Source organism: Hyperolius riggenbachi, chromosome 4 (genome assembly GCF_040937935.1).
Source record: "Hyperolius riggenbachi isolate aHypRig1 chromosome 4, aHypRig1.pri, whole genome shotgun sequence".
In the NCBI taxonomy this organism is placed as follows: Eukaryota; Metazoa; Chordata; class Amphibia; order Anura; family Hyperoliidae; genus Hyperolius; species Hyperolius riggenbachi.
Window position 1 is genome coordinate 437,100,499 of NC_090649.1, and position 13,342 is coordinate 437,113,840.

General features: G+C 43.8%; 1 protein-coding gene across 3 annotated transcripts in view; it reads left to right on the forward strand.

Annotated features, from left to right (window-relative positions):
• ANKEF1 (ankyrin repeat and EF-hand domain containing 1) overlaps positions 1–13,342 on the forward strand; it is a 31,655-nt gene that overhangs the window by 3,112 nt on the left and 15,201 nt on the right. For all 3 annotated transcript variants that reach the window (XM_068232534.1, XM_068232535.1, XM_068232533.1), the window contains exons 2-3: positions 5,715–6,105; positions 9,571–9,770. In XM_068232534.1, the coding sequence (XP_068088635.1) occupies positions 5,748–6,105; positions 9,571–9,770 (558 nt within the window). In that variant the 5' untranslated portion in view covers positions 5,715–5,747. The remainder of the gene's footprint in view (positions 1–5,714; positions 6,106–9,570; positions 9,771–13,342) is intronic.

Genomic DNA, 13,342 nt, shown 5'->3' on the forward strand with positions numbered 1-13,342 from the left:
GCATTAGTTAAGGTTACAGGCAATATTTAGGGGTAACATACAGCAATATGACAATACAGGAATACATGCAAACCAGATCATGCAGCACAGTATGAGTACCAGGTAATGCTTAGTCAGTCACTGGATGGAGCATGGAGATTAGGCAAGTTAGGTTCACTCAGATGCATAGCATGGGTTCACAGTAATGGAGGTGCATGATCAGGTAGGACACACAAGGTGGAGGACCCTGCCCAAAGGCTTACAATCTAGAGCAAGGGTGTCAAACTGAAGCACAAAGTGGGCCAAACTTGTACACTGGGACCTAGTTGCGGGCCAACCTCAATATATACTGGTGCAAGGAAGAGGCAGAGCGGGACACCACTTCAATAAAATCCCTTAATTCCGGTTGGGAGAGCAGGTACAAAAGCAGTGGGGGTTTTCTAGTGCCTGAGAGCTGTTTCACTGGTTAAACCAGCTTCTTCAGAGGCAGAATATACCAATACCTACTGGCCATTCCTCCTTATTAAGTTCCCAGGTGTCTAATAGACCCCATTCAACCCCTATACAGTGCCCTGGTGTCTAGAGTCCCTCAATCCTTTCCTATACAGTTTCCTGGTGCCTAGAGGCCCCTATCCTCCCCTATACAGTTCCATGGTGTCTGTTGACGCCCCTCCCCCTGTCTCCCCTATACAGTTCCCTGGTGTTTAGTGCTTCCCCCTCCCTCCCCATATTACTTCCCTGCTGTTCTAGGGCTTCACCTCTAATGTAGCTTTCTTGGTGGTCTAGAGTAGGGCAAACATAATGCAAAGTGGGGAAACCACCTGAGGGCCAAATTTAACGGCTCTGAAGGCCAGACTTGGCCCACGGGCTGGAGTTTGACATGTATGACCTAGAGGAAGAGGCAGGGACACGAAAGGTAGGGGACCAGAGTTCAGCTATAAATTGGTATACAACGTGACTTTTTCTTGCATGTTTCCCAAAGTTCCTTTTTAAGGTAAAGTCTATGGTTAGTATTAAGAAACTGTGAGGAAAAGAGTTAAGATAGGTACAAGGATTGGGTGAGTACAGATGGTGGTGGGAAATGCATTTAGAGTAGGTCAAGGGTGAAGGCTGATATTAGATTATGTCAAAGTCAGGCAAAGTTAAATATTGGAGATCAGCTACAATTAATATTGGGGTTCAGTTTCATTTCCTTGTTGCTGATATATTGTATGGAAATCCTAGAATCAAACGATTTAGGCTTGTAAGGAATTAATAGGATTGGCTACATTAGACCAGACTTGGAGTCATTAGAATTTACAGTAGGTCTATCTGGGATTTCAAGAGTCCTTTCAGTCCAATGTTTATCAGGTCTAATTCACAGTGCCCTCGATAGTATTTAGCAATCAGCACAGAGCGTAGAGATGATCATTATGTCTATGAGACTGGCACATATTTGCTTTCCAAAAAAAAAAAACCTGTATCATATCAGCTTCTGTTGTTATTTGTTTAGCATCCACAAATGTTTTAGTCCACCTTCCCCTTCACTGCTGAACCACATAAGTAGGAATTCATAGCTGCAATCACCCTAGTATAGGGGTGTGGGGGAGGGGGGGTGACAGCTAGATAAATAATGCACATGAAAAAGCTCTTTTGTGACCATATACATTCTTCCCATTTTCTGGAAGCTAAACACCGTGCGTTGTGTAAGAAACTACAAGCTTTCTCCAACACTTAATGTTTTGAGACCCCGAACCAAGCTGAGTAACCCCTGGTTTTAAAAGCTACAAACTAAACCCCATCCCCCCCAGAAAAGAGAGAGAGAGAGAGAGAGAGGATATTGTGCCATGGATAAATGTCCAATAAAGCTGCTGTAAACTGATATTGCAGTCTAGTGTCTTCTGTTGCTATTACTCGGTTCCTCTGTAACCCTCAGAGAAAACAGGAAAAAGCTGCACAATAGTGAAGTATTGCAAGGGATTCAAATGTTGTATATGATAGGAACCAGCCTCTATTCTGTGCTTAAGGGGGTCCATAAATTGTAATTACCCCACATTTCTTGAAGATCACTCCAGGAATCACGTAAAACGTTTTTTTTTGCGATTAACGGTACTCACGGGCGGTTTCTGCAATTTTGGAAAAAGTAGTGGGCTCTGGGCCTTATTGGAATTGTGTGTGACTCTTGCCAGTGTGACACTTTTGACACAGAAATCTAGGCAGAAATAAAAACGGCCGCAGAGGCGTAGCAGTAGGTATCAACCGCATCGGGGCCCTTGGGACAGAGGGGCCCCAAAGGGCCCTGCCTCAACTACAGTATTAGCTTTCTATTGGTCCAGTGCTCATAATAATCCCTTCTATAGATACTTTGAATCGTGGTAATTATTAACAAACTGTTCTCCATCCTCTTCTTGCACCTCTGACACTGTAGTTGCCATTGGCAGGTTTTGGTGCATCAATGTATAGAGTACTTGGGGGGGCCCCATTGTAAAGCTTGCATCTGGGCCCACAACTCCTTAGCTACGCCACTGCAGGGGAGATTTGCTAGTCATGGAGTTGGGCTAATCAGACAGGTCACTTCCTTAGCCTGAAAAGTTTTGCAGTTCTCCTTAGCATCAGGGAATACTATCATGATTAATGGGAGTCGTCAGTCTGGTTCTTTAAATGTTAATAAGGTAAATAGGTAAGTAATGGGAAGCGTTATCAATTATCCAAACTGTCTCGGATGCCTCAGGTAATGTTAGGAGTAGCAGTCTCTAAATATTGATCACTGCAGCTAGTCTGTATTTAAAGCCCAGCTTTAAAGGGAACCTGAAGTCAGAGACCCATGGAGGCTGACATATTTAATTCCTTTTAAACCATACCAGTTACCTGGCAGTCCAGCTGATGATCACCCTCTAATACATCTAGCAATAGACCCCGAACAAGCATGCAGAATCTAACAAGATTAGCTGCATGCTTCTTTCAGGTGAGATTCTGACACTACTGCAGCCAAAGAGAGCAGTGGGACAGACAGGTAACTGGCATTGTTTAAAAGGAAATAAATATGGCAGCTTCCATATACCTCTGACTTTAAGGGGGGGAAATAATTTTGTTTTTTGTGGAAAGAGATTATTTTTTTAATTCTGTACTGCTGTGACCCTATTGGGGAGATTGACCCACAGTTACACACTTACATGTGACCACACTGGCACAACTACTGATTCCCTGACCTTTCAAGTACCTGCTCTATGATCTAATATGTTCTCAAGCAAGGATATCTGCCAAACAGCAGTGTATAGTGATGTTAGGCCAGATTTGCAAAAAAGCTTAATAAATCAGACCCATTCCCTTGCAGTGGTGCAGTATCAGTACAAATGAAAATGATCATCTTTTGTGGACCATCCTTTTAAAGAGACTCTGAAGCGAACAAAAATTGCTATTTTTACCTTCTAGTTCGCGTCAGTGGTCTCAGTAGATGTAAACCGCCGCATCCCCACCGCAAAACGAGGGGTTTAGACCTCCCAAATCTCGGGGCAAACATCCACGACCATCGACCATGGTCGTGGATTGTGCTGCCCTGAGAGGCAGAGTTTTCTGCTGTAGCTCTGCCTCTCCTGACGTCAATCGCCGTGCGGATCTCTGCCATCTCCCCGCCCCTCTCAGTGAAGGAAGAGTGAGAGGGGCGGGGAGAGGCAGTGATCCGCAGCGATTGACATCACTAGAGGCAGAGCTGCAGCTGAAAGCTCTGCCTCTTGCAGGAAACGCTGGCCGGATTGTCCTCCCGGGGATTTGGGGGGTCTAAAGCCCTCGTTTTGCAGCGGGAATGCAGCGGTTTACATCTACTGAGTGTACTGAAGCGAACTGGAAGGTAAAAATAGCACATTTTGTTCGCTTCAGTCTCTCTTTAACTGAAACATGTTGGTGAATGGAACTAAAGACTTCCCTAATTAACATTAAAGGTACCTGAAGTCAATTGAATACAGAGGCTGCCATCTTCATTCTCTAATATACAATGCCATTTTCCTGTCTTCTGTGCTTATGCTGCGCCTCTAATACTATAAGTTATTGGCCCAGAATGAGCATGCAGATCAGAGGCTTTGCCTCTGCTCTGACTCCACTGGCTGCATGCTTGTTGCAGGGGACTAGCAAACATCTAAAGCCAAAGCTCAACTGGCATTGTTTATAAGGGCATGAAGATGGCAGCCATCATGTTCCTCTCACTTCAGGTTGCCTTTATAGGGACCCCGAAAGGAAAAAAGGTCCCAATCTGGGTACTTATCTCGAAGGATGGAAGCTTCTGGATCCTCCAAAGGCTTCCCCCATCGCCCTCCTCCTCGCTGTTTCAGCGCTAGAACCCCTGAGCAGTGCCATAGCTCTAAATCATGGGGCCCTCCAGCAAAACTTTGATGGGGTCTCCCCAAGTGTTCCCACCGTTTCCCTTGCCAACCCCTGGTGACCCTCACAGCCTGGGTCTTACAAGAGTCAAAAAACAAGTGTGGACATCGCAATCTTCTCACCCATAACAAGTGTAGCCACAAAAACACCTGATCTGAAGGATAGACCTCTTTATTATAGGGAGTCTAGTAGTTGGGGCCCCCTTACTGCTGTTGGCCAGCTTGTGTTCACAGGGGTGTCTCCCTTGTAGTTACGCCCCTGCTTACAATCCTGTCGACAAGTTCACCCGTACTGCATAGGCACAGATAACTTTCTCTACCAAGCCCGTGCAATGGCTCCATGCTACTGCATATGCGTTCGCTGTCTGCATGTGCGCCATGCCAGCAAGCTCCTTGGAACTTTGGGGGTCCTAGCGATGGAAAAGAGGGATGGGGTAAGCCTCTGTAGGATCCAGAGGATTCCCTCTTCTAGGGTAAGCATATTTACAAGTTTTTGCCTTTAAAGAAAATCTGTAAGAACCCCCTCCTCGGGGGATATTTACCTTGGGAGGTTGAAGCTTCTGGATCCTAATGAGGCTTCTCCCTATCCTCCTAAACGGAACTGAACACATTCTCTTTCAATGGAATCTCTCCTGGCATAGAAGCTGCCATGTTCCCCCCTCCCCTTCTCACATTCCTTATTTACAGAAGTCAGAGATGCTATCTTGACACATTGACAGAGACTAGGTCTTTGAAGAAACAGTCCTAATTACTAACCCCCTTTGTTGTCTAATAGCATTGTTTACCTCTTGGTAATTAGCCCAATAAAACAATTAGGGACCTGAAAGCTCTGCGGCCAGGGACGGCCGGGCAGCCCTGCTGAAACAGGGTAATTAATCTACTTTAAATGTAAAATACAAGGTAAAATGAAAGTTTATTTTAATAATGAAACAGATTGTCGGCATGCATTTTTCATGTGCTATAGAAATGTCCTGAATGATAAAAAAGGTGCTCGGTTCACTTGGCGATCCAGGGCTGGAAGTAACCGAATATAAGGGAGGTAAAATTTACCTACCACAATCCAGCACAGGTGCAGTAGCAGCTCTCCAGCAGAAATAGCCGAGCCAGATCAGGTCCACTCTACTGAGCCCGAGTGGAGAGCCGCTACTGCGCCTGTGCTGGAACCGGGGAAGGTAGATGTTGAAGGCGCTACTTAGACCTGGTTGGCTGTGGTTTCAGGGGAGCCAGTACTGGATCCCTGAGGTTGGGGGAAGCCTCATTAGGATTCGGAGGCTTCCCTCTCCTGAGGTATGTATCCCCCGGGGATGGGGTTATTTGTATCTTTAAAAACTCCTAGATTTAATTATCAAACAAATAAGTGAATACTTTATACTATACTTTCAGCTTATTGGATGTAGAGAAGCACCTCTGAAGTAAATGGAGTCAGAGACAACTGTTGCTGATGGAAGACTGGAAACGTTACAGATCTACAAAGTGCTTCAGTGTGTGCAAAAGCAAGACAAAGCTCAGATAGAAAAACTCACCAAGCTTGGAGTCCAGGACCTCATAAACCTCACCGAGCCACACCATGGAGAAGGCGCTCTCCACCTGGCAGCCGTAGCCAATAATGTGGACATGTGCAACTTCCTGCTCAATCTGGGGGCTCACCCTGATGTACAAGACTTAAAAGGCTGTACCTCTGCCATGCGAGCCACTGAACTAGGCCATGATCTCGTGCTGGAAGTTCTCGCTGAGGCTCAGGCTGACATGAAAATTGTTAATACTGATGGAAAAGGTAAATCTCCTCTGCCCGATATTAATCACTCAATTATTACCTAATCCTGTGTGTAAAGCCCATCTGCAGACTGACACATTCAAGCAAATATGTTCTTGTATCGCTGGTCGAGAGATTTATCTCTAGCAATTTTTCTTAATTGAAGTTAGTGATTTGTTAAAAAAAAATTCTGGCAAAGATTCTAATGTATTGTGGAAGTGTTATATTTAAGAGAAACTAGTGAAAATAAAGTAATGAAAACATTTTTTTAGACAGTGGCCATAATTCACTAAGCTCATCTCCTGTCTTTAATAACGATTCTGTGCTTCAATACAGCAGCATAGTGTGCGCTCATTTCACTGATGTTAATTATGCGCGCTACGCTGTCAGTAGTGCGCGTATCATGCAGACTGATTAAATAGCGCAAGTAACAAGAGGTTGCAGCACTATCATTGTTGGCGAATCAACCTCTTAGTATTCACTAAGCAATTTACCTCAGGCAAACCTTAAAATAAGGATTCTGTCCTTAAGTTAAGGAATGATTTAAGGTTTCAATCCTTAAAATAACGACAGAATTCTAAAGTTAAAGACAAGATCTTATTCACAGAGAGGAATGCAAGTGATAACAACTGCAAAGCGTGTAAGGAATTATCACCTGGCTTGAGCTGTAGCTGAGTGGAGACTCTACAGACTGCAATGTAAAGTGAAGCATTCTGAGCTTACTGCTTTTATTTGTACTAGTTTATGCAGACGGGGACTCTATATAGATATAAAGAAGAAATATACACAGAAGGCACACAGAGTGGGAGGGAGAGAAAGACACCAAGCACACACACACGCACGCACGCACGCACGCACGCACGCACACACACACACACACACACACACACACACACACACACACACACAGAAATTCACACAAAGAGACACAGAAAGATACACACAAACCAAGCCACACACACAGCCTCTCTCTCTCCTTCCCTGGCTGTCCTACAGAGGATAGCTGTAATTGTCCTGGCAGCATGAGGGGGGGTGGAGCTACAGCCTGCCTGCATGTGCATCTTCCCTCTCAATCTACTGCATGTGAGAATAACTACAGAGGTGATAATGTAAGGACTGGAGTGATAAGTCAACACTCTCACTGTGAAAGCTTAGCACTACATGTCAATCAGCCAAGCTTCTTTAGTGAATTAAAGCCTGGTACACACCATGCAATTTCCCGTCAGATAGATGGGTAGAATAGATGATTTCTGAAAGGTCACATCTGATTTCCGACTGTTGTTCTGATCGATTTGAATTGAAGTGATTGAAAAATCGATCAGAATCGAGAGAACTGTCGGAAATTATCTATCAACCCGTCTATCTGATGGGAAATTGCATGGTATGTACCAGGCAGTACACTTAAAATACTGATTGATGTGTGGTGATAAGTTTTCACCTGCTTTATTATCACTAGTATGATCTTAGTTAATTGTGGCCAGTGTTTGCCCATTGTAAAATCTTTCCTCTTCCTAACTTACGTTTTGAAATCTCACATATGGCGCCATCTTTAGTCCTGTCAGATCTCTGCGGAATGTTTGCGTGCTGAGAGTTCCAAAGCCAGTACAAAATATCACTGGTTTCCTAGAATACTTGGGGGGAGAGTGGAGAATTCAGAATTCAGCATACTGTAGGTCATCAGCCTAGGCTAAACATCTCTGGGGGGGGGGGGAGGGGCTTCATACCAATGTAGAAGCGGAGGTCCTAGATAACTTACTGCATTCTCCTATATGTCACTACTGTGCCTCTTTTTATCCGGTCAAATACTGGTTGTTTATTCCAAGCTAAGCCTATGAGTTTAAGTATGAAGTATGCTGCAAATTTCTAGCTCTGAGAGTCTGAGGTATACTTGTGTCATTGAGTAATGGTAGTACTCTGTAAGGCCTTGTTCACATTGCGTTCCGTTCCCATGTCCGTCCGCTTTGGTTGGTTTTTGACGCATATTTTTTTTTCGATTCCTGGCGGTTGGATGGGCGATTCGTTTTTGTGCTTAGCGGTTTTCTAAGCAATTTTTTCCGAGCGGTTTTGTAATTCACTCCCTGGTGCAGGTCAGGAAGTGAACTCTTTGACCCGGAAAAGAATAAATACAATGTATTCTTAAAAACGCAAACGCAATTGCTACACAAAGTGATTTTGTGAGCGTTTTGCGTTTCTCCTATACCTTCCACTGAGGCGGAATAGCCTCAAAAATGGTCCACGCACCACTTTACTGAACGGACAGCACACGACCTGCGCTGATATGAACCTTCTCATAGACATTCATTGTCCATGCGGTTGGGGGGACAATTTTAAAAATCGCCCGCGTGTAAAAAAAATTTGAAAATGCCTGCAGTGTAAACAAGCCATAGGAAACCCTCTGCTTTTGTCTGTGTCCTCTTTGCAGATATGTAGCTCAAACCAAGCGTTTCACGTTTTATGGGTTCTCGGAGACCTGTTTGCTTTGCGACTCTGGAATGTGGACTGATTAAAGGGAAGGTCCAAGCAAAAAAAAAAAATGAGTTTCACTTACCTGGGGCTTCTACCAGCCCCATGTAGCCATCCTGTGCCCTTGTAGTCACTCACTGCTGCTCCAGTCCCCCGCTGGCAGCTTTCTGACCTCGGAGGTCAGGGCCGCATTGCATACATTTTTACGCATTCCAGCTAGTGCAGGAACAAAAATGTATGCGTTGCACCACTAACGCGTAAAAATGTATATGTTAATGTTCCTGCACTAGCGGGAATGCGTAAAAATGTACACAATGCGGCCCTGACCTCCGAGGTCAGAAAGCTGCCAGCGGGGGACTGGAGCAGCAGTGAGTGACTATGAGGGCACAGGATGGCTACATGGGGCTGGTAGAAGCCCCAGGTAAGTTAAACTCATTTTTTTTTTTTTGCTTGGACCTTCCCTTTAAATATGGGAAAGGCACTTTTCTTTTCTAAATACTAAGTAACACCTCCCAGACCATGAATTACCAGAAGCATTGCTGTGTATGCATTGCTCGCCCTCCACTATAGAAAGTGCATTGTCTCAGCATGAGAAATACCAGCCAATCAGCGAGCAACAGAGGTGTGGGAGGTTAACACAGGAGGGAAAGAGCCTTCAGCCAATCAGGCTGCATTAGTGAAGTCTGAGGGGGAAGAAGAGAAGCAAAAAAAGGACAACCCAGCATGCCCTGCAACCTCCTTTGTGTGTACCAAATTGTGTGTGTACCAAATAAGAGTCAGGTAAACTGGGGAATGATCATTTATCAACAAGAAAAGTAATAGTGAATTTACTTTTGGATTAACTGGTTAGCATCCTTATTACTTGTTTTCCAGATAAAAATAAAGAAGCGAGTTTTGATTTTATGCCCAACAGTTACACTTTTACAAAAGCCAAGATTCGCTTTACGTTTGATTAAGTTTAAAATATAGTTAGTACTGTATAGTAGCTTCATCATGTTCACTCTTCATCTTCTCTTCATTCAGGTGTCTTATTTTACTGCATCTCTCCCACCAAGAGGCATCTGCGCTGCCTTCAGATAGTCCTGGATTGCGGAGCTGATGTCAATAACACTGCTAGCGATGGGATCCCGGTGCTGCTGGTGGCATGTGAACAGGCTCATGAGTGTAAAGAGATCTGTCTGAAGTTGCTGGAAAAAGGGGCCAATCCCAACGCCAGTAACCCAGTAAGAAGTTCTATCTGCACCCTTAGCTTTGTGAAAGCCTTTAATTTGCAGATGATTTTGTAATATACTCGGTTTTATCGCGACATTCATTAAAGTGTACCGAGGCGATATGAGAAATGATGAGATAAGCATGTGTATGTACTGTGCCAAACATATTAATAACCAGGCTGTTTTACTTGATTTAATTTGCTGCCTGAGTTCATTTCTAGGCATGGAAGTGACAGCTTCTGTCTTGTCAGTACCTTGTTGGGAATATAGTAAATATTACTGATAAGCAGATTACAGCCATAGAAGTTTTCCTGGCAGTATACAACTTCTGAGGGCAGGGAGAGTTAAAATACATGAACTATTGACCTTTTTCTAACTCTGGGACACTTAGGGCTTGATTCACAAAGCGGTGCTAACCTACTTAGCACGTCTAAAGTCTTTAGACGTGCTAACCAGGGTGCTAAGTAGGTTAGCACCGAATTTCTGAATCAGATAATTCAGTGCTAACCTACTTAGCACCCTGGTTAGCACGTCTAAAGACTTTAGACGTGCTAAGTAGGTTAGCACCACTTTGTGAATCAAGCCCAAAATAGGCTGCCACTGATTAGAGATTGTAAAACATTCAACTTACTTTGTAAATGTTTGAAAATAAAAGAAGACCCTGGGATGCTTTAAGTATACCCGAGGTGACATGTGACATGATGAGATAGACATGGGTATGTACAGTGCCTAGCACACAAATAACTATGCTGTGTTCCTTTTTTTCTCTCTCTGCCTGAAAGTGTTAAAGACATGGTACAATTTTTAATTTTTTTATTAGATAATTTAGCTCGATTATTAGATCGAATATATTTACCAGCATGTCCGATCAGATTTTTCTCGAAAGAACGGGATAATCGTTCGAATTTCTTGATCGAAAAAAAAAATATAATAATAAAACAATAATAATAAAATATTTTTAACTTTCATTCTATTTGATCATTTAGATCGAATAAACAGGAAAATCGTACGTTTTTATTGTATCGTGTATGGGCACCATAAGGGTGGCTGACTCAGACAGGAAGTGACTACAGTGTGACCCTCACTGACAAGGAATTACAACCATAAAACACTTTCCTATCAGAAAATGACTTCTGAGAGCAGGAAAGAGATAACAAGGATCAATAATTCATAGATTTTAGCTCTGGTATACTTCAAAGAATGTGTCATTGAGCAAAAACAATAAAAGAGAGAAAACTTAAAAAGTAGATTTAAACACAAAACAAAACTGTGGAATATCTTTAAAAGTCATTTTTAGGAAAAGGAAGATAGATAGAAGATAGATTTCATTAGTTTATTTTCCTTTAAAGTTATTTTTAGGAGTAGGAGGAAAAATATAATTGTTTATCTCATCAAGTTTATTTTCACCTTGGGGTCACTTTAAGAATGATTTTGCATGTTACATTGAGACTTAAACTAAGATAGATACTCACCTAAGTAGTGTGAAGCCCCTGGAAGTTTCAGAGACTTCTTAGATCTTCCACGAGCCCGCAGCTGCTGGCTGGGACCCTCTTAACGTCCCTGGCCGTGCTTCCATTCGTGTGCGCGCGGAACCGCATTGCATGTGCGCGAGGATGCTCCATGCATGCCCAGTAGCATGAAGCCGCTCGTAAACAGGAAAAAGCTGCAGTTCGGTCGAATGAGAGTGCAGCCAGGAAAACATATTCGACAAACCCTTGTTAAATATACATAGAAGGACCTTGAAATAAGGAAAATAAATGTCCTGGCAAAAACTGTACTGTACTATAAAGTAAATACTGTTTATTAACCAAATGCAGACCAACGCAGTATGAATCTACATCCAGTAGGTGGTGCTGCCGCTCTGACTGGAGAAAGATTCAATGTCCTCGTAAATGAAGCATCTCGCCGCGATCGTGCGCTCCCAAGAGGGGAGAATAAGCTGTCATATGAAATCTCCCCTCAGTGATCAGGAGCCACTGTGATTGGCTCCTGATCACGTGATCACTATGATCGCCGGCAGATCGCAGTGATCACTAGAAGAGCAGCTGTGGTAGGCGGGGAAGAAGAGGATCCACTCATCTTCCTGACGTTCCCCCGACGATCGTTGCTCACCTCCGCTCTGGCCGGCATCCCTGTTTGCTCTGACTGTAATGTCAGGTCCCGGCTTGATGATGACATTAAGCCGCGACCCGGAACTGAGAGTCAGTGCGAGCAGGGATGCCGGCCAGAGCGGAGGGGGCTAGAGCTGCTCATCACGGGACGCAGGGAGGTGAGTAAAGGCTGTTGGCTGTACTGGGGACACCTGGCCATACTGGGGACACAAATGCCTTGCTATCTAAAATGGGGATCCGTCTGCCTGACCCTCCAAATGCGCCCCCCTGCAGGTAAAATGGTAAAATGCCCTGGTCCTTAAGGGGGTTAGGCTGCTGGTCCCCAAAAGGTTAAACAATGTAGTACAATACAATAATAAAACCAATTAAAATGGTGTACTGAGCACCATAAAAATGGATGGAGCAGAGTGGTCTGTACTCACAGATAGGCACCCAGTATAACAAGTTAGAACTCTTTACTGAAGAAAAACATGCAGAGATAAACGAACAGAGAGGAACACAGAGTGAATACAGGAAATAACAATGCCATAAAGATCATCACGTTTTACAGACAATGACATCTTGTGGTAGTTTTACTTTACTGCAGTTTAGGTAATAAACTTGTCAATACTTCCAACACAAATGACCCTGCTGTGTATTGCCCTGCACAGGAGGTGTCAAACAAAAACTGCCTCATACTTACAAGTAAGCCCTTGCAGCTGCAAAAGATCACTGAGTGGTTCAATGGAACCAAAACAGGGACTAATCTGAGACCCGGGTCTGTTCTAATGTGCAAATATATACAGAGGAATAATGTAAATAAGAAGCAAAAGATAGAGCAATGATATGCTCATTGAGCAAACAGAAAGTGATGATATAATTATTAACAATGGAGGGGAATACAAATAGGAACAACTGGTATGCAGTACAAAAGGCAGAACATACCTCAAGTTATGAGTTCTTTAAGAGTCCATTCAGCAGTAGCTATTTAAGACAAGAAAAGGCAGCAAGAGTGCTCCACGCGTGGCATGGCATAGACCTTGAACAAGCATGCAGGAAAGCAGGTGCACCGATTCAGCTGACTCAGATTTTACTGGATTAGCCATATGCTTGTTCCAGGGTTTTGACTCATGGTAAATGCGTTGTAAAACATGGTTGGGGTAGGTGGAGAGAAAAGGGCGGGAGAAGAACCAAGAGCCCAATCTAGTGTAGTATTGTGAGTACTGTTTGAATTTTCATAAAATAAATCTTATGGTCATTATACTCACAAGGTTGGGTTGCAGGCTAGGCAACCACTTATTGCGCGTGCGAGGAAGTACCGTCCCCGCTCGGCCTTGATTGCCGGTGGTCGCAGTTACTTCAAAAAGTCCACTTTCCAAAGTGGTGACCCCAAGCTTGGGGTGATACGTCAACTTGATAGGGGAGGAGGCGCCCGTGGTGTGTATGTGGTTAGTAAGTCTTACTGTGGGGCACAGTTAAAATAGTAATAGATGG